Source organism: Acomys minous (genome assembly GCF_964271855.1).
Source record: "Acomys minous genome assembly, chromosome: 1".
Taxonomy (NCBI): Eukaryota; Metazoa; Chordata; class Mammalia; order Rodentia; family Muridae; genus Acomys; species Acomys minous.
The window spans coordinates 124,367,442-124,392,052 of record NC_140483.1 but is presented as its reverse complement, the minus strand read 5'-3'; the positions used below and the strand labels follow the sequence as shown (position 1 = coordinate 124,392,052).

Sequence of the window (24,611 nt, the reverse complement as noted above, 5' to 3'; positions counted from 1 at the left end):
GTGTCAGGTGAAGGCGCACTGTGGACACACTGTACTGTAGCATCATTATGTAGCTAACTGGCAACAGTCAGAAATAAGCTGTAGTAGGCCACAGCTTCCAGGCCCACATTCCATTCATCTATACATGTAGCTTGTGAAATAAACTAAGAGCACAATCCAATGAGTTACTACAGTAACATAAACTGTACGTGGTGAGTTTTAAAACAACCCTCAATCACTCCACCTTAACAGGTTTTTCAATCAGCAGTAAACATAAGAATTGGTTGGGGCTCTTAAAAAGGTGCCCTCGCCTAGTTCCCACCCTGAGACACTGCAAATAAAAGGCGAAAAGGGCAAGGCGTGGCAAGAGCCTTGGTTTCCCACATGACTCTCCTGTGAAAGCGTTCCAGTCCTCACTCTTGTCTTTTCCCGACACTCCTGCTGTGCTTTCATTTCCTGAATTCAGTCCGGCTTTCAGAACTTTACACTGACACAGTTAATAGGTATGTTAACGGAAAAGACATATAAAGTCCAAGGAAAGAAAGCGGGGCCTGAGAGCATGTCTGTAATCCTAGCTGCTCAGGAGACTGAAGCGGCTGTCTCAAGTTTAAGGCTCTTCTGGGCAATTTAGTGAGACTCTTATCTCAGAGAGAGAAACCAAGTATTGCAGAGTGTAGAGTACTCCGTACCACATAGAGAAGAAAACGAAGAAGAAACCTTAGAGAAAGGCATTAAGCAATGCAAATCCCTTGAAAAAGCAGCTCTCTCTTAAGTTCAGGGTTTTGTTTTGTGTTTTTGGGGTGTGTGTGTGTGTGTGTGTGTGTGTGTGTGAGAGAGAGAGAGAGAGAGAGAGAGAGAGAGAGAGAGAGAGAGAGAGAGAGAGAGAGATCAGTGGCCATAGTTATTCAGAGACCTACATTTACAGTGTCCATTTCTCCATCTCCAAGTCACACATTCCGTCATGCTTCCATGCCTCCTGCTTCCATGTGCTGTCACCGAGACACCAACATCGGCCTAATGGTTAAGCGCAACAGACACATTTAAGTCCTTACTGTGTTTCTCCTATCTGAAATACTGAGTCCTTCCTAGACCCTTCTTCCATCTCACATAGCTGGTGCCTCTTCCTCTCGGGCTGTTCTGCCAGCCTTATACCCTTGTCTCTTTCCTGTTTCTATTCTTGGTCACCACTATCCTCACTCGGTACCAAATCTCCTGCTAAAGCTGCACGTTCTGCGCTAACTCCCAAGTCTCTATCTATCACAGCCTCTCCGTTTGAGTTTCAGGTCTATGTATATACTTAGCCTGTATTTGTTGGTCACCGTATCCCAGAAGCTCCTCACCTTCCCTTTCAGCTCTCTGTCCTTAAGCTGCTCTTAGCTACACCACCATCCATTGCAGAAACAGGGAGCCACCCCAGTTCTGTCTCCATATGCCAATGTGCATCCTACAGTTGCCAAATTTATTTTGCACATCTCCTTCCGACACTGTCATGTCTGATTTCTGGCCTTTACTTACCCCCCCCCCCCCCGATTAATCTTGAGACGAATGGTTTTGGCATTCCTCAATTTCCCTAAACTATTGTGTGCAATTAAAAATTTAGCCACTCTTGCTACTTCAGTACTTTCTTATCCATAAATATAAAGTGCATGCTTCTTGTATTATATATGAATCCTTTTGTGCATTTATAACACAGTCATCTTAATGTATCAGTTCAGCATTGGTTTAATAGTTTGCATCCTGTTCTTACTGTTTTTATGATCCTTTCTTGTGCTCTGAACACTCATCTTTCTCCTCTTTCCTTAACAATCTGAATTTATCATTCAGAGCTCAATTCAGCTACCACTAATTACAGTCTACCTTCTAATTCAGGTTCATCCCCTGCCATCCCAGTGATGTCTGGTCCTGCTCTTGGTTCTGCTTGGTCTTCTTCTGCTGATCACAGGCCTGCTCAGGCTACACTGCGACTGTTTTCACTCTCCACCCTCCTAGCAAAGGAATTCACCTACAATTACTCCTATCTTTGTAACCCAAGGCCAAACACGTATCTAGCCAATTTTCTCTGAAAAAGGTTACTGGCTGAATGCAACGTCAGAGAACTTCAATTTTCTTTCCCTCACAGAACTACACTGACATGACACAAAAGGTACACTGGCTTCATCAACAAGGACACAGCCAGCTCAGCAGCACCTGTGAGGAGTGTGCACAAAGCCAAGTCTACATAATGCACTAGCAAGAGTTCAGGGAAATCTACAGAATGCATGCACTTGCTTAAGCAATTAAAAGAGCCGCTAGTAGAAACAGCTGGGGAAGTCACCTGGGCTTCCCCAGATGTACTGATTTGAAAACTCATCTATCTCAATAAAGGAAAGGAGCCATAGCCAGGAGGTACATGGCCTTGGGTGACAAGCACCATGCAACATCAGCGTGCTTTTCCGACATGGTACTGATGCCACACCCAGTCTTAAGCCTCTGACATACATAATCATTCCCCTATGACATCTTTTTTGGGGGGAAGAAGGGGAGGGCATGTCACGTAACCCAGGCTGTCCTCGAACTCACAACCCCTCTGTGTCAGCCTCCAGGAGGACTGGCATTATAAGCACTCATCATCACACTCGACTTCCATTGTGGGCCTTTTATTTGTGTTCTAGCAGGCCGTTTTGACAGCAAAAGATGAAAAACAACATTGGATCAGGTAAAAAGAAAAACACGGGCAAGTATCATTCTGGATGCTAAGAAGAGTCATTTGTGGAAGCTGTAATGTGCTTTCAAGGCAAGTGTCAGAGAAAACTAGGTACGAATCGACAGAAAATTAAATTGGGGAAAAGTTTTTGCTTTTATAAGAACACATCAAGCAACTAATAACTATGTGGAACTAACAGATGGCACCTTCTGACACAGGAGCTGAAGAGCAAATGCCAACATAAGAAATCAGGAACGCCGACCCACAGAGTCTCTTTTACAATCCCAACACCCGACATGAGACCCTGAGGTTCAGCGGCAGCAGGATCACTGAAAGGAGCAGGGTGCCCTCTCATCCCCTCAGAATCGCTGCCCCCCATGAACACACCTTTACCACCAGGGAAAGAAAGAGAAGAGAACAACAAAATATTTACTTTTATTTTCTTAGGCACACGAGTGATTTGGGACACCAACTTTCAAGACATTGTACTGCGTCGCCGTTAGAATTCTCTACTGTAAGAGTCCCAGACACCTTTGAGAACAGTATACAGCAATCACTGTGCAGTTCGGACGTACCGGGTTATATTTAATTCAGTTGCAAAATCAAGTTTCTTCAATACGTGAGTTTATTTGAACTCCTGAGTTTTAACTATCCTATAAGAGTAAATCCTCTCCCCCACATAAATGGCTTTTCAGCTTAAAGCAATGACCTTTAAAAATATATATTCTAAAATATCTTAATTATAAGAGAAATCAGAAAAATCTCATCTGTGAGCCAGACAGTAACAGTACATGGAGTATCATTCGGCGCATGGGAGTGGCCCGCAGCTGAGACAGAATGTCAGCTCCAAGGCCATCATCAACAGAGTTATACAGTTCTCCTCTGGCTTCACAGCAAGCCCTTTTCTCTCTGTGAACAGCATGCATCCGCCACACAAGAAGGATTTATTTATACCAATGTGGCCCACACCTAGCAGCTTTCAAGAACCAGGAACATAGTCTTATGCACAACAAATCTGAGTCATAGCAGCTTCCCCAGAAAGAATCCAACTTACCACCACAGGTTAACACATGTGTGCACTTCAACCATTTACTTTGCTTACAGCGAAGGCAAACAGAAATGCTGAGCTCAACAGTTTCGGAGGCGGGCATCTGTCTGACAATCATGTGTGTGAGCACTGGGGAAAGCCACAGGGCAGCATTAGCAGCTGAGTACCACGCATCAACAGTGAGTATGGCTGCCTGAGTAACTGCAGTTACTTCTGAACATAAACTAAAAATAAACATTCTAATGACAGAGACTTGATATGATTTTTTTTCTCCAAGAATACAGATTTCAATTGTTCACAAATCAGATGATCGAATGAAAATGACAAAAACAAAAACAAAAAAAAACAGTAAGTATAAACATGGTTTTAAAATAGAGGTAATGCAAATTTGTCAAAGTGGCAATCTTAGGGAACACAGAACAAAACTTTCACCAGGTTTGAAAATTAGGTGGACTCTAAATGAATATAAAGCAACTTCAGCCCGTTGTTAAGCAGTGTTAGGGAACCACATCATTTCACGTCTATGAATATGCATTTCATAAATACATATGGCTGGAGGCAATGTGTGCCCAATGTGACAGCACTGCCTGGCAACTGTTGCTGCCCTAAGTCCAGGGTGCAGGGTGAGAGGCAGAGTGAACGTGGCATGGCTGTGCCGCACAGATTACAGTGGCTATAATATAACCTACACAGCAGCCATGCACCTATCAAGTAACATGGCAATAACGGACTGCTGCTTGCTGTGCCCTGGACACGCTAAGGAAAGGAAATTAAGCTAGATTAGTACTAGTTTAGAAACTGTCAGCCCATACTATTATAAAAGTTGATAATTTATTATATAAAATTTTGATTGGCAGAGTACAGAAAATTATTTCTTTTGTCTTTACATATTTAATACAATTACCAGGGAAGGTGTTAACATCTGGAAGAGCTCATTACAGACTATCAAAAGGTATTCATTTGGTGAAGTTGTTCCAGTAACAAATGCTAAGTAAATATAATGCACTTCAAAACACATGAGCTATAAAACAAGTATGAACATGGTGATCTTTAAATAAAGACTCCTTTAACAAAAAATCTCTAATGAGAAACACGAGGAAAATGTTGCCAAGTCACACCAAAAAGAATGAATCAAAAATTTCCTTTATTTGGATGGTTAAACTAAATAAAATTTAAAACTAAACAGGCAATGAGGATTCAAAGTATATATAGTCTCATTTCTACCAATAACAGAAAGATCTGGAGGCCAAGCATGCGCTGTAGACCAGGTGCCTTCATCACAGTTACTCTGGTCTTCTACTTGGCAAAGGAGTGTATGCATCAGGAAGGGAAGGAAAAAAAAACCTAATTGGGCAAAAATCTTGTACATGAACATGATTGCCAGTGGTGGCACACGCCTTTAATCCCAGCACTTGACAGGCAGAGACAGGTGTATCTCTGTGAGTTCAAGGCCAGCCTGGTCTACAATGATAGTCCAGGACAGCCAGGGCTACACAGAGAGACCTGTCTTGAAACAAACAAACAAACAACAACAACAAAAACATGATGAAATTCATTTCTAGTGATCAGACTAGAAAATGCTGCTTGCACAGGATTACTATGTATGTCCACAGTAACCAGGGAAAGGATTTACTGCAAGAAAAAGGCAGAGGCAAGAGCTCTGAGAGGTTGGAATAGTCATAGAAAAATGAAATACTCACCAGAAAACATTACCACTTCACTACAATCTCATTTGTAATAAACAAAATCAACTAATCACTGAGTTTGCAATTAAACTATTTTATAAATAAAGCTGATAAATGAATGCACGCCATATGAATCATGTTGGATTATAGTATTCTATAGTCCTAAGTGCTTTAGGAAACACACATGCCACAAGAAAAGGAAGTGAGACAATTTCACATTTCAGAATTCCTGAGTCTTATCAGGGAAAAGGAATACCAAAGCTCCAAACAAAACATCAATAGTACAGCAGATACCTCAACCATGGTTAATACTATGTTTATAGTTTTAAAGCTGAAGATTATGGGGATAGGCATATGTGTGTGTGTGTGTGTGTGTGTGTGTGTGTGTGTGTGTGTGTGTGTGTGTGTGTGTGTGTGTGTATAAGTAGTATATGGAACTATAAACAGGATTTTAAAGCTTGTTTCTTTTTAACAAGGCGTTTTGACTAAACAAGGCCACCTGAATAACAACTTCAGAGATGGTAAGCCCACCATGTTATAGGAATAAGATGCTTATTTAAAAGCCTAATTATTATTATTAAGAAGGAAAATGGTTTGGTCAGAGTGCTATTGGACAGCCCTTTGAGGAGATCTAAAGGTGAAACCAAGAAAATCATATAAGAACACGGTGGGCTCTACTTCTGAGCCACCTACTAAATAATTTCCCTTTCGCTTTGCATATTACACAGTGAACATAAAAAGGAATCTTAAGAGCACTTGCTTGTATGGAAAGGAGTAAATGGCCCAAAATGACATAATGCTTGATAACACACATTAAACCGAAATATATCTATTTTCTTATAAGCAAGGAAAGTGAAGCAAAGTTGTCCTGCTTAAAGCAAACAAGTGAACAATAAACTAAATAGTTTCCTCTTCTGGAAAGATGACCTAAAGAAAGGACTTTTAGCAGTGATACATTTAGAACTGCATACCTTTACTCATCTTTAAAGACAGATGCATACAATTATTCATGGGCTTTATAAATAAAGATACTAAACAGAAAAAAATTTAGATTATTTCTCTGTTCATAAATCCCCACAATAAAACAATTAAAAACACTAAAGTGCACACCTATAGGCCATTACAAATAGAACAAGGGGCAGCCAAAGCTGCATCTACATTTACATTTACAGACCCAGAAAATGATTCTTGCTTTTATAAAATTGTGCAATTTAAAAACTAGTCAGTCTTGTTTGTGCCATAATACAATGGCACTTGTGTCAGCCATTAGGGAAGTGACTGCTAGGCCTGGGTAGCGTACTAGGCTCTTGACAATCAGTCTGTAAGAATCATACAATATTGATTCCACCTCCAGAAAAGGTGAGGGTCCTCTTGTTGTAGAAGGAAGAACCGCTGGGATTTGGCTGATTGCCTTTCATGGGCGACGTCTTCAGCTCCATCTCACAAGCTACGATAGCTGCGTTCAATTCCACCTGAGCCCGATGGACTACATAAAACATGAGGCCTATGCTTATCACAATCTGTGAATAAAAGGAACGCCAGTTACCAAAATCATATAAAAATAAAGGAAATTAACTCAATAACCACGTGGTATTAAAATGCTTCACATGGTTATTTCTTAAAAATGGAATGCAGAAGGTCACACATTTTATACAGGTATTTGCTGTTAACTGAGCAACAATATTCAGTATTAAATGCTGACTTGGACATCAGAAAAGTGGGTTTCTAATACTGTAATTGTTTTATTTCTCATGAAAGAAATACCTATCTGAAAACTTAAAAGTTGGGCACCTTTCAACAGAGTGTAAGAGCATGTAAAGAAATGGAGACATTAGTGTGTGCTGCGGCTGTGTGAGTGAGACGCCAAATCTGTTCAAGACACACTGAATTTGTTGTACTTACTAGCATGGAAGCTATGGGAAGGGGCCGAGCTAAAACATGTCAGGTAGGAGACACACATACTGACTTTCTTCCTTAGTCTGATGAAGTATAAAAGAAAAAGGAAGGAAATGAACAAGATGTAAAAGCAACTCTTCTGAAGTTTCTCTGTTTAAATGAAAGGAAGACAGAGGAGCAGGCCTCCTACAGGATCGCAAGCTTCCCTTCCACCATTTGCTGGAAAGCAGGCTAGAGTATAGGAGGAAGATTAAGGAGAACACACGTCTTTTTTTTTTTTTTTCCATTTCTGTTGCTTTTTTTTTTAATAAATAAATTAAAATTTTTGGTTTTTCTTTTCTTTTTTTTAATTTATTCAGATTACAACTCAATTGGTAACCTATCTCTTGTATCCTCCCGTTCCTCCCTCCCTCCCGCTTTCACCCTATTCCTCTCCCCTAGTCTCGTCTTGGTAGCGGGCTTATTCTTTCTTGGAGTGCCAAGATGTCTTAATAGAATGACGTGCTTCCCACATGGAAGCTTCTGGCTACTAAAGAAGAGGTGGGAGGTCAGGAGAGCAATCCAGCCTGTGTGGACGAGTGAAGACAGCTGGATTATTCCAAGCAACAGTAGAGGAGGAAGATAACAATCAAACATTGGCAATGTGGGGGAGAGCTGGGAACAGTAAACCCGCACCATCTACTCTGTGGGAACTTCGACCCAGAACACAAACAAAGCAAGTCAAACTTGGTCTTATGTGGGACTGGAGTTCTGTAAGGTGAGAACAGAAGCACAGAGCATGAGGGGGCGGGGCAGACGCTCAAGTCTGAGGAGAACATACACTTCAACTTTCCAATGTGTCGGCTCTCCTCATGCTGTCGGCTACAAGACCCAGAAAGGAAATTATCTGGGCTCACTTGTGGCAAACAGAAAGAATCTGGCAGGTGTACTCGCTCTATCAGCCATACCTAAGCTTCGTCCTTGCCTTTGCAATGTGGCCTTAAGGACTTTCCCTCTCTCTTCTACCTCGCCTTTGCAATGTGGCCTTAAGGACTTTCCCTCTCTCTTCCACCTTAAATCCAGCTGTGCTAAATACTTTCTGACACAACATCAGCTGTAAACATCAACAGACCAAACCAAAGCACTGCTTCCATTTTCTCTATATATGTGTAAGCTGGAATTATGTTTCTTTTCTTTTCCTTCCTGTAATGTATATTAACTTTAAATATGCCAGCTCAAAGAAAGGAGCTAACAACCTCCTGAGAAAGAGACGACTATAGTTTTGGGAAGCATTAATGATTACAATTGAGTAATTTACAACAATGGTATAAAAAATATAAAGTTTCAATAGTGAAAACACTATGAGCTATTGAGGAATCCTACTCAAACATAGTATCTCTAAAAAGATATTTTAGACAGATTTCTAATTTCTAGGAAAGAGAAAATGATACATATTGAATTTATTTAAAAAAAAAAAAAACCTTAAGAATGCATTCCATGTCAGAATCCTCACTGAACTTTGAAATGGACAGACACATAATATTCTGCAGACACAATAAATGTAAAAGTTAACACTGTATGATTAGCATGCTTATCCATATAAAGCAAGCAAAATAAAAGTTCTAATTTGACCACTTCCCCTTGGTGGGGAGGCCTGGTGGACTCAGAGAAAGGATAAGCAGGCTACCAGAATGAGACCTGATAGGCTGTGATCATATACTGGGGGAGGAGGTCCCCCCTTCTGTTACAGACCTAGGGGAGGGGAATAGGGTAAAGGAGGGAGAGGGGAACGGGAAGATACAAGTGAGGGGATAACAATTGAGATATAATTTGAATAAATTATTTTTTTAAAAAAATCACACACTTATTAAATATAAAGTTAGACTTCTAGCCGGACGTGGTGGAGCGCCTTTAATCCCAGCCCTCGGGAGGCAGAGGCAGGCGGATCGCTGTGAGTTCGAGGCCAGCCTGGTCTACAAAGTGAGTCCAGGATGGCCAAGGCTACACAGAGAAACCCTGTCTCGAAAAACCAAAAAAAAAAAAAAAAAAAAAAAAAAAGTTAGACTTCTAATCAAATAAGTACCTGGCAGTTTTATTGGACTATAAACAATAATTTAATAAACTATCATTAATAAACATTAAAGAAACAAGTCCTTGAATGTCAAATATTACCATATTTTGAAGGCAAAGCTTTCATACAAAATCATGATACAGCATTTGACTTGCAATGATTTTAAAAACAATCCCTGTGAAAGAATATTTTTATGATTCTATTTTCTCATTTTGTGTAAGGTATTCAATGCATCTGACCAAGTCCATCTATTTCCAGGTGTCCACACAATTAAAACTGTTATCCATATATAAAATAGTATTGGAATAACTATCTAAAATGAAGCAATTCTTCAACTGTGGTCAAGGAAACACTAGGTTTAAATCAGCAACCCAAGGAGGGGTAAAGCCAGATGGCCCTTGGCCTTGCACTCACCTGTAAACAAAAGACAAAATATCCACTGACACTTTGTTCTGCGATGACATCTTCCATCGTCCGCAGGGTGGTACCCAAGTAAGAATTCAGAAGCTGAGTGGGAAGCAGTCCAACTGAAGATGCCATCAGATAGTTGGGTAAGGAAAGATCAGTAATCTAGAAAGTAGATTAAAAGCAATGATTTGTTAACAACTACCAAGTCACAAACATGTCTCTATAAATCTTGCTACTGCTTTCTCTTCAGAGTAGACCATGAGGTGTAGATGAGTACCTGAGCTTATGAATAATTATCAAAAAAATAGATGCAAACTAAACATTTAGAAGGAAATTAAACTTTAAGCAGAAAGTTTCTATTCTCCTCTACTACTATTAAAAGAGAACATTTAGTAACCAAATTTTCTTACTCATAAGTAAAATCCACATACAGATCATTATGTAAGAACTTTTCTGGGCCACTATCATCTGACTAAGTAAGCATCAACATTCTTTTTAAAAATATTTTATTAATTTATTCATATTACATCTAAATTGTTAGCCCATCCCTTGTATCCTCCCATTCCTCCCTCCCTCCCATTTTCCCCTTACTCCCCTCCCCTATGACTGTGACTGAGGGGGACTTCCTCCCCTTGTATATGCTCATAGGGTATCAAGTCTCTTTTTGGTAGCCTGCTATCCTTCCTCTGAGTGCCACCAGGCCTCCTCATCCAGGGGACATGGTCAAAAATGGGGCATCAGAGTTTGTGTGAAAGTCATATGCCACTCTCCACTTAATTGTGGAGAATGCCCTGTCCATTGGCTAGATCTGGGTAGGGGTCCAATGTTTACTGCACGTATTGTCCTTGGCTGGTGCCTTCACTTGCCAGGAAAGTGAGACAGCATCAACATTCTTAAGTGGCAATGAGCTATTATGCTGTGAAGCCAAGGAGCACTGGATTGAGAACCCAGGCAATTACAGTCTCCATCACTCTCGATGCAGAAATATCAGCATTGTGTATTATTTGGTGTCTATGTGATAATTTTTGTTTTCTTGATATCACAAAGAATCCACAAAGCCACAGCGAACACACTTGTATATTAATATGTGAACATCCAGGTAGGCCCAAGAACCTGAGCAATCTTTTCCTCAAATATGGGCTGTATCCTGCTCACTTCTCGGCAAACAGACTCTAGCAGACCAGATGAGAAGCCACTTCTAAGATTAGACTATGAAGAGAAGAGAAGGGTTTCCTTCTCCCTTGGAGCAGGCCAGCTGCTGCACTGTAAAAGCAGCTCTGGAGAGTCCTACGTGGACAGGAACTGAATCTGCAGCCAGCAGCTAGCAAAGGCCTAGAGCCTGCCAACAGCCAGAGTGAGCCTGGAAGGGGGCTCTCTGCCAATCAAGCCTCAAGATGGCTGGAGGCCTGGCCCACACCTAACTGTACAACTATGGGGGAGCAAGTCACATGCTCCCAACTATACAGATTCCTCACCCACAGACAGCACCACTAAGTTCATAAGTGAGCTGTAATATAACATCTCTGTAATTTCAGGATAAATCACTAGGGAAGCAACTCTTGAAACAGCAAAACTTTACGCTACATTCCAAGTCAATCGCAATGACTTGCATACTGCCAGTAATGGCATGTGTCCATGATGCTTATTAACTTTAAGTAGTACATTTCAATCTTTTGTAGCTTGATAAAGTAACGATTACATCTTCCCATGATACCATCTGTACTCTTTTCATTTATATAGACACTGGTTTTGACTTTTTTATTTATGATTTTTATCTGGTCATTATTGCCCTTTATTCTCAGAATGTTACTTCTTTTCTCATAAGTGTTCTTTACGTAGTGAGGACATGCCTTGATCTGTTATATCTGTCTTACACTTTCTTGTGGTATTGTGCCCAGACCCTGAAGTATGAGGCATAATCTCACTGCTGTTGAGATAAGCCTCAAATGTTCCTCTTATAAAAACACATTAATACACAATCAAGCAGCATTGTGAGGAAACTCTATTGCATTTTACTGTCATAAAGTCTTTTTGCTTCTTTTGTTAATTTTTTATTGTTTTCCTTTTTAATATTCACCATTACGTAATTCTGAAATTTATCCAAATTAAGGTAATAGCATGGATTTACTCCTTTCTTTTCCCAATAGCTAATTACACACTGGGTAATCGATAGCTTGTTTGCTTATGGTTTTAGTATAAATTTCCCACTCCCTTCAAGCCCTAGTTCTAACTATTAAAAATTACCATATCCATTCTCCCTAGTTACTTTCACTACAGATTACCTTGTCATTCAAAGAATTAACTTAAATTTTGTAATAATCTAGGTATAGATGAAAGATCTATACATTCGGTATTCCTTATCCAGAATTGTTTGTATACTACTAAAGGATTTTAACATATTTTACTAAGCTTTGGCTATTTAACCCACATGTCATGCGTTTGTTAAATTCTAGTCACATTCTATACTGTGAGAGGAACTTCATATACCCAATTTAGTTATTCTTGGTACATAGAAAGCTTTTAAAACTTTTTTTAAAAACTAATTTTTTAGAGCTAGTATTTTATCCACCTAAAGACAACTGATCTATGGCAATCATACAATAATCATGCTGAATTAATCTGTAGTCCCAAATGAACAGAAGATGAAGCATTGCTGGAAAGAATATTACAGCAGCAAGTTGCTATTTCATTTCATCTATCATGGAGCCAATGACTGTCCATGCAAGATGCCCTGAAAGTTGCTCAAAGAGACACAGAACAAGACACAGCAATTCTCTTCAAGGGAATCAATCACACATACAGTCAAGCACACAACTATCCCAAACACAGGCAGAAAGGGGGCCTTGGAAGGACTAAGTGCAGAACACTAAAGAGTAGAGAGAAGTCAAAATTAGTTATGGGAGTCGAGGCCAAGGGGCAACTTTGTAAGAAAGGAGGCGGTGAGACCAGACACTGAAATCTAAGTGTGGGTTTAGCAGGCAAAGGCGGGTGAAATGAGGAAGGCAGGTGTGCTGGTAACGCATAAGCAGAGACAATGTGGGAGGGAAGTACAGACATAGTAATGAAGTTGGCAGGACATTCTGTATTGTTTAGAGGTACATGCAAGGGAATTTTGAACACTGAAGACAAAAGTAATTAAATGAAACCTGTAGCAGACTCGATAAAGGGGACCAAGCCGCTCAAATGAAAGGAACCCTTTCTCACAGGACCCTTACTCACAGAAACAAGGGGTTTTCTTTAGAATAAATGTGTTAAATGTATACAATGACAAAATAAGGTAAAAATGACCGATAAAGACCCTGTGCTATAGTTAACATGAAATTTATCAAAATTATATTTAAAATAAATATTGAAGAGACCGAAGAAGCAGCTAGGCAGTTAAGAGTGCTTGCTTTCTTCCAGGGGACTCGTTTGGTTTCCACATTGCAGTGGCTCCCAAAAGCCTCTAACTTCAGTTTCTGCAAATCTGATGCTCTCTTTGGCCTCCATGAGCACCAACATACACATTTATACTCATACTTTAAATAAAAATTGGGGTGTGTGTGGAAATCAGTGTACTGTTCTTGCAGAGGACCCATGTTTAATTCCCATCACCCACACTGGGCAGCTTGGGGATCCAAAGCTCTCGCTGTTCCTATATTAAGTCAACGTTCACCAAAATGTTCAGGATGAAACCTTACCACAGGGAAAAAGCACCGCCACTTGCATGTGCAATTTCCATAAAGCTATATAAGAGAAGCAAATGACAAGCTTCCAATAATCACTTCACTCTGAGCAGCTTTGCTAGAAAGGACATAACATAATCAGTTCCTAAGCTACTAATAACATTACTGAAGATTCCATGTTATTTTAATGTAGAATTTCCAACAAGCCCAAACCCTAGTCAGAACCTGTATTTTTCTAGTCTTTGACAAACATATGTTCCTAGAAGTCTTTTCAGAAAGAGGTAAAAAAAAACTCACCCAACGCAGTGCCACCAGGATTCCCAGCTACCAACAGAACCCTGGGACTTGGCTCCAGAGTTAACCTCCAAATCCAAAGAGCCCATGGAAATCTCAATCTCAACCACTGTCAGCTGCACAGCTGCTATGGTCAGAGACAGAAATTAGCTAGTGAGATTTTCAGATTATGAATGCCACCTGATTGACATATATACTATAAAATACTCACTTATATTTGTATGTGCAAATTATTATTTTATGCGTCCATGTGTGTCTGAGTTTATGTGTTTGAGCCATAAATATGCAGGTGCCTGAAAAGGTCAGAGGAGGAGACCCTGGAACTGGGGTCACAGGCAGCTGCACGCTGCCTGTTCAAACATGGTAGTTTTCACTCTTAGGAAAATGCAAACTATTGGAGGAGGAGGAGGAGGCAGGAGGCTCTCAAGAGATCAACACTATTTCCACTACATAATGATTCAAGACAAATGTCTGATACAAGAGATCCTGCTCCCAACAAAACAAGACAAAACCACCAAAGCAAACAGAACCCCATAAGTGCCACTCCCTTTTCTGCAGGTGCTTGCATGCCTTCCATCGTTCCCAGTCTTGGCTGCGCATGTTCAAAACCTCAGTCATACAACTGTGTGTTGCTCATCTTTCACTCTGTCTACTACAGCTTGTTAAATGCACCTTTTACATGTGTATCCACCACCTGGTCAAATTCCCACTCATTGTCTTCCTTTCTAACATGGACTGAATCCTACAGAAACCGCTAAAACGCAAGCCTGATCCTCAGTCAATTCTGACCCATGGGTCTCAGTGTGATCTCCATCTCATCTCGAGGTCTAGCCTTTTATCATCTAACACCTCGGTCCTGAGCTCCTGCCATATCTAAGTGCTCTTAGCGCTAGCATGTCCTTTGCTCCTGGAGAGGGTACTGACACTTCTTCCCACTCCCTTGGGACTAGGGCGTCTGACATTCACTACACAAAGATTCCTCCAGGACACCCTGATGCCCAAAGACAACAATTAAGAAGTGCTCCCTGAGGCTGTGATAGACAGTCCTTGTCCCCTAACGCTGGACAGCAGCTGGAAGTTTCACAATTTTTCCCTGGCCCAAGCTAAATTTTGTGAGCAAAGACACCTATCTTGTTTTTTTAAATTATTCTCCTAGACCATTATGCAAAATATCTAATAATTATTAGCTTTAAATATATGTTATTGGAGGCTAATTATATCAACCTCAAAACTGGTTTGTTTACAAATATGGAAACAATGTTTGATATTTACAAACAGCCTGAGATTAAAAAAAAAAATCTACTTTTAATAGACTATTCAGAAGCCCTTGCCCTAGCACACAGAAACCATTTTACCTAGAAGGTACTCTCATTAGAATTTACACCATATATCTAGAATGCTTGTTTTCCACTGGAACGTTCATGCCTTGGGGCTTTGACTTGTGCAGCAGCATCTACAGCATCAGTGAGGACATAGCACACATGTACTAATTCCCTGCTAGACGGAAAGAGAACAGAAGCCAAAGTATTTCCAGTACTTCTGTGTCAAAACTGAGATACTCAGTTTGCTCACCCTGTCCACCCCTTAATAGGCCTGAGAACAACTGTGTTACTAGAAAAAGGTAGGACTGGAGGAGCAGAGGGGCGTGGAGGGGGCTCCCACTGCATCAGATGGAGATGGCTTTAGGACAAAGGGCCTCCTATTGACTGAAGTGGCCTGGTCATCTGATGCAAACTTCATCAGCTAGATTCACCTCTAGATTAGGAACTGCTTCTAATGGTTCCCAAGTAATTTGGAGATGAATGGTCCATTTAAGGATTTTGATTAACACATAACAATGAAATGGGGGTGGGGTGGGTAAGGGTGGAAACTTATTAAATTTAACCTCTAGAGGACAAGTTGAAATTCTTTACATTGTTTAATAAAATATAGGTTTACTTTTCATATTCTTTCAACAAAATTGGTCAAATACCTTTTACACATGAGGTCTAACTCTAAACTGAAATTTAAAAAGATAAAGAGAGACAAGTATTACTGTGTGGTCACTAACAGTCACGTTGCAACACATCACTACACTGAGCAAGAGGAGGTCACAAAAATAATTTGTAACAATAACTTGAGTTAGAAAAACATAGATCGGCAACTACAAAGTGAAGAAAAACAAGAACAAAAAAAAAAGTTAATCATTGTTTTCTGGGCTATTACCTTTCACATTCTGTAAGCAGAGAAAGAGAAAAAAACTCTAAAATAACTTTCCAACTTGGTATTTTTGTTTTTGGTGTAGAAAGGTTTGTTAAGAAACTCCACACACTGCTATGAACTAGAGAAAAACATGTGTGAAACTTAAGCATATATACAACAGAAATACCAGTATAAGTAACTGCAGAGCATGAACAGAGAGAAGAGCTTGGGAGAAATAACGAAAGCCAGCTGTCTTCAGAGAAATGGGATGGTCTGAGGACGTGGCTAAGATGCTATCAGTTTGGCAGTGTGCTCACCCTGTCCAGCCCTTCCGAGTTAGACAGCAGTTCCCCCAAAGTGGACTGCCTCCCCTATTTCTGTTGTGCACGCCATGTGCAGCAGATCAGTGTTCTTTAATAGAAGGACAAAGGATGACTTGATACATTACCTCAGGACAAGCAGGATCTATCCTCTTTGTTCCAGGCCATGGCTGTGTTCATAGCACAGAACAAGAATTTAAGGAAATGAGAAAACGTTTTTCTAAAGCATGCTCTCACTAAGTTCATTAGAAAAATAAAAGAGCTAATGCTAACCCAATGCTCAGAACATATGCTTTTTAAAAGCCGACTGAGATCTTGCCTACTCTTGACCATTTTTAAGTAAGAAAATTGGAGGCCAGATTCATTCAATGAGTTTGTGGTGATGACATATTAGCTCACACAGAACTAGAAGCTCCTCCAAGTCCCCAGGCTAAGACTAATGTCACGTTCATGGCTTCACACAGACTTGCCCACAGTGTTTTAGTTCATTGTAATAAATGTAAGTACAACTGTGAATTAAATTACTAAAAGTACCCCTTTCTTGATGGGAAATGTAGTCAAGGGTATATTTAAAGTTATATAGGGCATCTCTGTCAGTATTCCAGTCAGTATGGGCTTAGGCTTCCTGATCTTTCAGTCAAAATCAATCAGATAAACAAGCAGAGCCATTCCATGGCTGCTTCTAGCCTTTTAAGAGTATACTCAAAGAACCAGAGTAATGACAATCTGGAGGGTATACCAGGTACTCCCTGAGACACAGGCTGGGCGACACCAACACTTTGTACTTTTACATGTAGTGGTTTTGCTTCCATTTTACATACAATCATCCTACTTGCACTTGGATTGTTTCTGTCTTGAGAAGATGACTTATGGGCCTTTCTCTAACTGCAACAACAGGAGCTCAGGCTTGGTGGGCATTTTGCAGTACTGACTTTAAAGCCAAAGTAGCTGAACCCTTTCCAGTAAATGTATAGTAGTAGATAGTTTAGATTGTGCAGGTATTGGGTCTGCCTCGACACTTGAACACTGCTATCTTTTCTCAAAAAAAAAAAAAAAAAAAAAAAAAGAATAGATAGAAGAAAAAGAAAAGCTACAAAGAACACATATATCATATACAGATGCCAAGATCTGAGTTCCACAGACTGTTCATGTGCAGGAGGTACTGTGCACCACATACACGTGGTGGAGTTGGCTGACCCTTGGTCTGATAGCTAAGGCAACTCTGTAGAGCGCTTCAATCTCACAGGAAGGAAGCTCCTCCAACATGTTTGCTACACAGAGTTCGTCAGGACAGCAGACCTCTGAGAAAGCTTGTTCTTCTACCAACCAGCCACTATCTGTGGGCAAGTTACATTTCAACAGTCTCAACTGTAAGATGAAAATTACAGTAGATGTGACATGTAAAGCAGATAGATGTGACTATCTAAAGCTCCTTTTAACTGTCAGAATGGTGCCTGTTGTTTCATACAGGCAACATAGATATTGTTAAACTTTTAAAATTTTCCTTTTCTTGGAATGTAGAGAACAGAAAGAAACAGTAATGAGCAAGCCATATTGTATCACAGCTTTGTAGTGGATATTATTAAATGCCTTTTACAACACAAAGTATGTCTCAAAAAGTTTAACTTCCTACAGATGACTTAGTAAATGTTAGAGCCAAGTCTGACTTAAAACTGTGATATTTGTCCTTTGTAAAATGCTACCTCTTAAGATTGATATAGTCTCAAACAATGGCTGTGGTGGAGACTTATGGGATCACATGCATCGAAATCTGCTCTGTATGTGGGAAGTGCCACACAACATGCAAGACAACCTTGTGCATATAATTTATGCTTCTTTTAATATTTAAAGTTAATGAATATGTTTCAAATATTTAAGGTTAATCAAAATAAATTTCCCCTGGACATTTGTTTGAGAGAAGGAATCTACAGGAGTTTTTTGTTTTGTTTTGTTTTGTTTTGTTTGACTTTGTATTATTTTCCTTTGACTAAAGTGAAAAAGACTTTTAGGAACTGCTGTGGCACAGCCTTACACCAGACCCATTTGGTTTGGAACTATTGTTATAAGTTCCATCACTCATATAACCCACAGTCATGTAGTCTTTGGAGACCAAGAACACCATTTTACTGCAGTACACTTTAAAATGCAGGTCTCCAAGGGGGCCTCACAGCATGGCTATTGCAAGGGCAGTTTAATGTTTATTAAATGCAGCTAAGATGGTCTAAATAGATGTGTCACAGCATTACTTCTAGAAGATTTTATTCTTTAAGTATTTTGTCTCCTGTACCTATTGTCAACAGTCCCTCTTTACTATCTAAAGCTCCTTTTAACTGGAAACTGAGAAAAGTGAAACCTCAAGTTTCTAGTAGAGATAGGATCTCATTTCCTAAACTTAAATAGTGTCTACTTCTAAGGGGGCCGAGGACTAAATAAGACATCAAAAGGCGCATAGCAACTAACTGTGGCAGGAAGGAACTAGTCAGGGGTAGATGCGATTCATGGTCAGGGAAAAGAAAACTCACCTGAGGAACTCACACAGGGTAACAGCAGATTACAGTTGTACTGCACAGTTATTTTTTTGGATAAAGATAGGAGAATATAAGCCTGAAGGAGAAAGCAGGGACACTTTGTATGAGGTAGAGGTTCCTGACTCAGAGCAGAGGCGGTAAGTTGAACTGACATGTTAGGAGGCCAGACCCACAGGACTCAGACCATAACACCTGGGGGTAGGCTGCCAAGTACCAGAGGCATCATGACTGCATCAAGAGCTCTGACCCCGCATTCCCTGCCACCATCCTATCACTCCTGTGAGGTCAGTTAATACCTGTAACTTGTTCAGGCCAGGAAACAGTGAGATCCACTTACAAAAAACACTTGTCCGTGCAGAATTAAGTCACTATTCTTGCCATCTAGTTCAAGGCAATGCAACTTGCTCATGGACATGGATCCAGCCATTTTTCAAAGTCTTGGTACAACTGACGATTATAAAGTTACTCAAAATTTATGTTCATGGTTTAGACTGTGAAATGGTGGAAGTTGAAAGGCTGAGTATGTGGGAATCTCAGTGTGAACTCTAGACTCACAAAATGTGCGGAATTCAGTCATCTGTTCCCTTTGCTTTAAAAGTGAAATCAAAGCTTGGGTATGATGACTCCCATAATGCAAGAGGCAACCCACTCATGCCCATGCCCATGCCCGTGTAACCTGTTCAGGCCAGGAAGAAGTGAGGTCCACTACAAGGGGCATTTTCAAGCACAAAATGCAGTTCCGTATTCACAGCAACTAAGTACAAGGCAATGGCTCTGCCAACCCCAATCCCAGAGTCAAAAAAACGTAAGGCAGCGAGAGAGGGCCCTTCCCCAAAATGAAGTTGGATACACACAAGCGAACCTTTGCTTTTAGCCCACTGAAAACTAGAGGGTGTCTCCGCAGCCTAATTTAGCCTACCATGAATAATCTAGTAAGAAAGGTGTGCAGTCATCTCAGATGTGTGTTCAGTTGGGAGCCATACTTAGCAACATGCAAACTGTGCGTTCAGAGATTCGTAATGCCCAGCAAGATCTGCAGATACAAGACTCCACCAAAGACACTCTGAGCAGGGAGATGCTTTACTTGTTTCCCAGAAGAGATGATTGGGGGGGGGGGGAATGCAAATATAGACTTGCAAATTTTCATTTCTTATAGTTTAAGCATCAATACAACAAACCGCTATTTTCTATTTTGGGAGTTTCAAGTGTTCTGTGTCAGCGTGTTAATCTCTATCTAACATACAAGAATGATTTAAAAATTATGGTTAATAATTAGATGCAAAGTGAGCCCCTTTTCATTGGCTATATACTCAACTTTTATGACTGGCTTCTGCCTCTAAAACATAAACTTCCTTGATTACCAACAATAGTATGGGCCAGGCAAAATACTGCCTTCAAAGCATTAGCCCAATAGACACTCAAGACTCTACCGCATTTTACAAATAAGGAAGCATGGCGTTCATATAGCAGGAACCAAGCAAAGACAATTTTCAATGCCTGTACTTTGTGTGACCTTTATACCTAACTTCCTCTTTGAGCTAAATATTTTATTCATGGTCATTGAGTCAATGAGAAATTATCTTCAACTGGAGAGGAGGGTACTTTCAAAGATTCAATGAAGGGAAAAGTAGAAAACAAAAGTTGTATGCTGGGTAAGAGGCCAAGAGGTTGGTAGCAGAAAGAAATTCTAGAAGGCAAGTGGAAAAAGCAGGTTAATGTCAACATCACCCCACACTGTGTTTTCTCGCTCTCACAGATTTTTTAGCAAACACAACAAACTACTGAGGTTGAAAGGGCTTCCCCTTCAAGAAGATGGTTTAGGAGCATGCAGATCAACAGACCACGTCTAGTGGCTTCACAACACACCAAGCTTCGGTTAGTGTTTGGGAACTTTATAGAAACACGTATCCCAGCAGCTGATTACAGGTTTAAACTGCAGGTGACTCTACAAGTTCCAGGATACCTGAGGCGCCATTTCCTTCTTTCTAGGCAGGTGACAATACCCTCTTCAATAGAAATGTTTCTTCTTTTTCTCCTGATTCAGTAATGTCAAAATGAAAGGCTTCTGGGTCCTGTTAAACTCAACTACGTACCTTAAACTATTTCCAACAGTACAGTACTTTTTACACATTTAATATAAAAGAGACACTAGGAAAGGAAAAAATAAGGCTGAACAAAATAAATATCTTCCTCAAGATCCATGACTTTATTAGGTACGAAGTATTCAATGAAGAAACAGAGAGGGCCATAGGCCTCTATCTAGGCCATAGTCCAAAGTTTGGCTCCACCAGATTTATTTGCAGAGATCCATGGGAATTATCCACAGGAAAAGCAAACAGGAGGTAGACAAGAATACACAAGCCAGACTTTATATGTATATATGCAACTATTAGATATGTACAGCCACGTCTACCAGCTGGAAAACCGCAGAGACCTGGAAAAGAGGAGCCTAGAACAGCAGTTGTCACATACTATGTAGATAAGAAAGGGTGCAGGTTGTGCTGGGGACAGCACACTATCAGGATTAAATTACACACGTACCTGGGGCCCAGTCTGTCTTCAAAGTCTTGGTACAGCTGATCTATTATACGGTTAATGGGTGAAACGGTGAAAGTTGAAAGGCTGAGGCCAAATTTACTGCTGGATTTCAATACTTCATGTGGTTTCCTTTTAGCTGAAGGGCTAAATACCTGGGAATCTAGGCTGTGAAGTCTAGTTCAGAATCATCTCATGTGGGAAAGAAACTCAGTCATCTAGTCCCTTTTCTGTAAAAAGTGAAGTCAAAACTGGATATGGAGACTCATGCTTGTTTTTTTTTTTTTTGTTTGTTTGTTTTGTTGTTTTGTTTTTTTTTTCAAGACAGGGTTTCTCTGTGTAGCCTTGGCCATCCTGGACTCACTTTGTAGACTAGGCTGGCCTCGAACTCACAGCGATCCGCCTGCCTCTGCCTCCCGCGTGCTGGGATTAAAGGCGTGTGCCACCACGCCCGGCTGGTGAGACTCATGCTTGTAATCCAGCGCTAAGGAGGTCGGGCCACTCTGAGGTCAGCCTGAGCTACATGGTGAGTTCTAGGACAGCCTGGGCTAGAGTTAAACCATATCTTAAAACAAATCTAAGTCAGATAGTTTTGATAATTTGTTCTAAAGCATAACATTTCCCATAAGCTTGGAACTATGGTCTAGCTAGAGCATTACTTAACCCTATGGCCCTCTCTGGTACTTCATGGAATATTTAGTATCTAATAAAGTCCTGGATATTGAGGAAGATACTTATTGACTACAGCCTTACTTTTTCTGAGTGTCACTTATGTATTAAATTTGTAAAAAGTACTATACTATTGTAAATCTGTAGTTGTTTAACAGGGGTCAACTGGGTCAAGCGGTCCCAACCCTCAAATCAGGTGCATACTAGCTATAGAAACCGACACAGAAAAAGCAGAAGCTACGACTACAAGGGCAAGAGTCTTCAGACGGTGTGTGTGAGAAAAGTGGATGGTCATTTTACTAACGACCCAAATAACTTCAAAATAGAATTCTAAAGAAAGATAAACGGGGTTCTCAGCTTTTACATAGTATTACAGCAAATTACTTTAAAGTAACCTATTACAAATTTAGGAGACTCCTCCGAGAACTGGGGTCTAGTGCTGTCTCCTCCACAGCCCCCATGTAACCGGAAGCCTGAATCAAAACCTTGATGCATTTATACAGGGCAGAGAGAAAGCTGGGAAGGTCGAAAGATAAAGCCTTATTGCCCAAGAGCTGCTGCCAAGGCCGCTTCAGACACGCAATGGCAACGGGACACTTTTCCTTTGCCTGTCACCCCCGAGCCAACTCAAAACGATACTTTGTCTCATCAAACTCATACACAAGCACACTCACTCAGAAGAAAATGGTGCTTTATCAGCTTTTCCGAGGGGTCGTGTTATATGAATTTGTAGTATCAATTTCTCAGGGTACCATAAAAATGTCAGGGGCTCTTCTCTGATGGGGGGGGGGGGAGAAGAGGAAGAGTAACCGGACGCCCCACTTACCGAAAACACTGCATTCTGAAGTCCAAAAGGTATGGGAGTCAGCCGGGCCAGTGCCACCACCTTCAGGCCGCTTCCTCCCTCCACGACTCGGATAACGGCGCTCAGCTTGTCGCTGCTCTGGATCCTGGCGGCCACCCAGGCAGTGAGCAGCCGCTTGCAGACTACGTGAGCGATGAAGGTGCCGATGAGGACACCCACCACCATGAGCCCCATGCCTAGCACGAAGCCGTACAGGTAGCCGGCCGCCACATTGAGCACGATGTAGCCCCAGCCGCAGGGAAAGGAGACCACGATGAAGCCCACGACGAAGAGCAGGACACCGAGCAGCGAGTCGAGGCTCTCCACCCAGAGCAGGAGGTGCTGCAGGTAGCGGCGGACCAGGGCCAGGGAAGCGAAGCACAGGGCGGCCAGCACGCACACCAGCACGAGGCTCCGGCACCAACAGGTGCTGCCGAGGCAGCAGCAGCGCCAGTTTCTCACCTCGGCCACCCCGACCACCACGCCGCCGCCGCTCCCGGGGCCGCCCGCCAACGCCCCGGCCGGCGCCGGCAAGTCAGAGGCCGCGGGCGGACCGTGGCGCTCCAGATAGGCGCCGAGCAGGGCGCCCGAGGCAGCCGCCGCTGCTGCTGCTGCCGCCGCCGCGCTAGCCCCGCCCCCGCGGGGAAGGCGGTCCTTGGGGCAATCCCCTCCCGCCGTGCGCTCCGGTGCCCTGCGGCCGGACTGCTCCACGCCGGTCGGCCGAGAGGCGTGCTGCAAGGCCCGGGGCAGCGTGTGAAGCAGGCTCCCGCCGGGGCTCCGCATGCCTGGGCCTCAGCCGGCCAGTGCCTCCGCTCCCACCGCGTTCGTCCGCCAGCGGCCTTCCATGGCACCCCACACGCCGCGGGGTGGTGGGGGTCTCAGCTCCCTGCGTCCGCTTGCGGGAGGCAACGGCCGGGAAGGACGGGGAGCGACTGTCGGTCCACGACGCGGTCCCGCCGGGAGTCGGTCGAGTCTGGACCCCGCACCCGCAGAGCCCGCCCCCTTGGACCCGAGGGGCGGGGCGCGCGTCGAGGGGCGGAGACATAGCTGGGTAGTCGGTCACGCCCCGGTGACGCGGGGCTGGGGCCGCGGAAGAGTGGCGCGGTATCCACGTCTCTCTGGCAACAGAGGCCTCCGCGGTCTGGGGAGAAGAGTGAAGAGGGAGGCAGGCCACGGGAACCGGAAAGGAGACCCCGGGGCTGCGCGCTTCCAGCTTCCACGGGCGCGCGCGTGCTTGCGTGTCAAAGACCCTTGGCCGCAGCTCCTGGGACTTCTGCCAAGAGCCTCTGCTGGTTTCCGATTGACCTCTCTGGCAAGCCAGCGGCGAGGTCGCTCACATCCAAAGCTGTCTAGTGACTTTAGGGGAGTAGTTCTTGTCTGGTGGATACGTGTGCCTTCCCAGGAGCATGGTCCCCCCCCTCCCCGCCCCCAATGGGTTCTAGATAACTTGGTCGTTTAGGAGCCCGGGGAATTGCTTGTGAAGAGCCACCCCTCAGAGAATGTGCCTTCTAGTCCGTTGCTGAGTGCCAAACACTGCTGGGGACAGTAGAAAAGATTCCTCCTCTGAATACCTTTCTTAAGGGCTCCTGTTACCAGGCAGCTCCCTTCCACCGCATATATGTGGCGGACACGGTGTTAGGAAAGCAAAGAATCAAGGATGCTATCTAGAGTTATTTGAGGTAGTAGATAGGTAAAAAAGCCGCTGACCAGGGGGAAAATATTACAACTATGCAAAAAAAAAAAAAAAATGAAGTTGATGCATCGGAGTTGAGATGTCCACGATACCAAATGTGGCATTCCAATAGCTGGTTGTATCACTCCTAGAA

The 24,611-nt window shown here is 42.3% G+C and overlaps 1 protein-coding gene and 1 long non-coding RNA gene across 2 annotated transcripts; one reads left to right on the top strand and one right to left on the bottom strand.

The window, feature by feature from the left end:
• Nucleotides 1-2,269: 2,269 nt before the first annotated feature.
• LOC311594716 lies at nucleotides 2,270-6,174 on the top strand. Its single transcript, XR_014778196.1, has 2 exons — nucleotides 2,270-5,785; nucleotides 5,824-6,174. It is a non-coding gene; the product is annotated as an uncharacterized lncRNA (long non-coding RNA).
• Nucleotides 3,074-23,794, bottom strand: TMEM64 (transmembrane protein 64). Its single transcript, XM_084776593.1, has 3 exons — nucleotides 22,768-23,794; nucleotides 9,756-9,911; nucleotides 3,074-6,915 (listed from the first exon to the last, which is right to left on the bottom strand). The coding sequence occupies exons 1-3, from the start codon at nucleotides 23,566-23,568 to the stop codon at nucleotides 6,724-6,726; spliced, it is 1,149 nt and encodes a 382-aa protein (XP_084632719.1). The 5' UTR covers nucleotides 23,569-23,794; the 3' UTR covers nucleotides 3,074-6,723.
• Between the last annotated feature and the right edge of the window lie 817 nt (nucleotides 23,795-24,611).

Excerpts from the sequence above, each read along its gene's own strand:
- TMEM64 (XM_084776593.1), bottom strand. The coding sequence starts at position 23,568 with ATGCGGAGCCCCGGCGGGAGCCTGCTTCACACGCTGCCCCGGGCCTTG. Across the intron at positions 9,912-22,767 it reads TTCAGAATGCAGTGTTTTCG|ATTACTGATCTTTCCTTACC; the intron begins GTAAGTGGGGCG and ends TCTACTTTCTAG. Across the intron at positions 6,916-9,755 it reads ATTTTGTCTTTTGTTTACAG|ATTGTGATAAGCATAGGCCT; the intron begins GTGAGTGCAAGG and ends TTTTATTCACAG.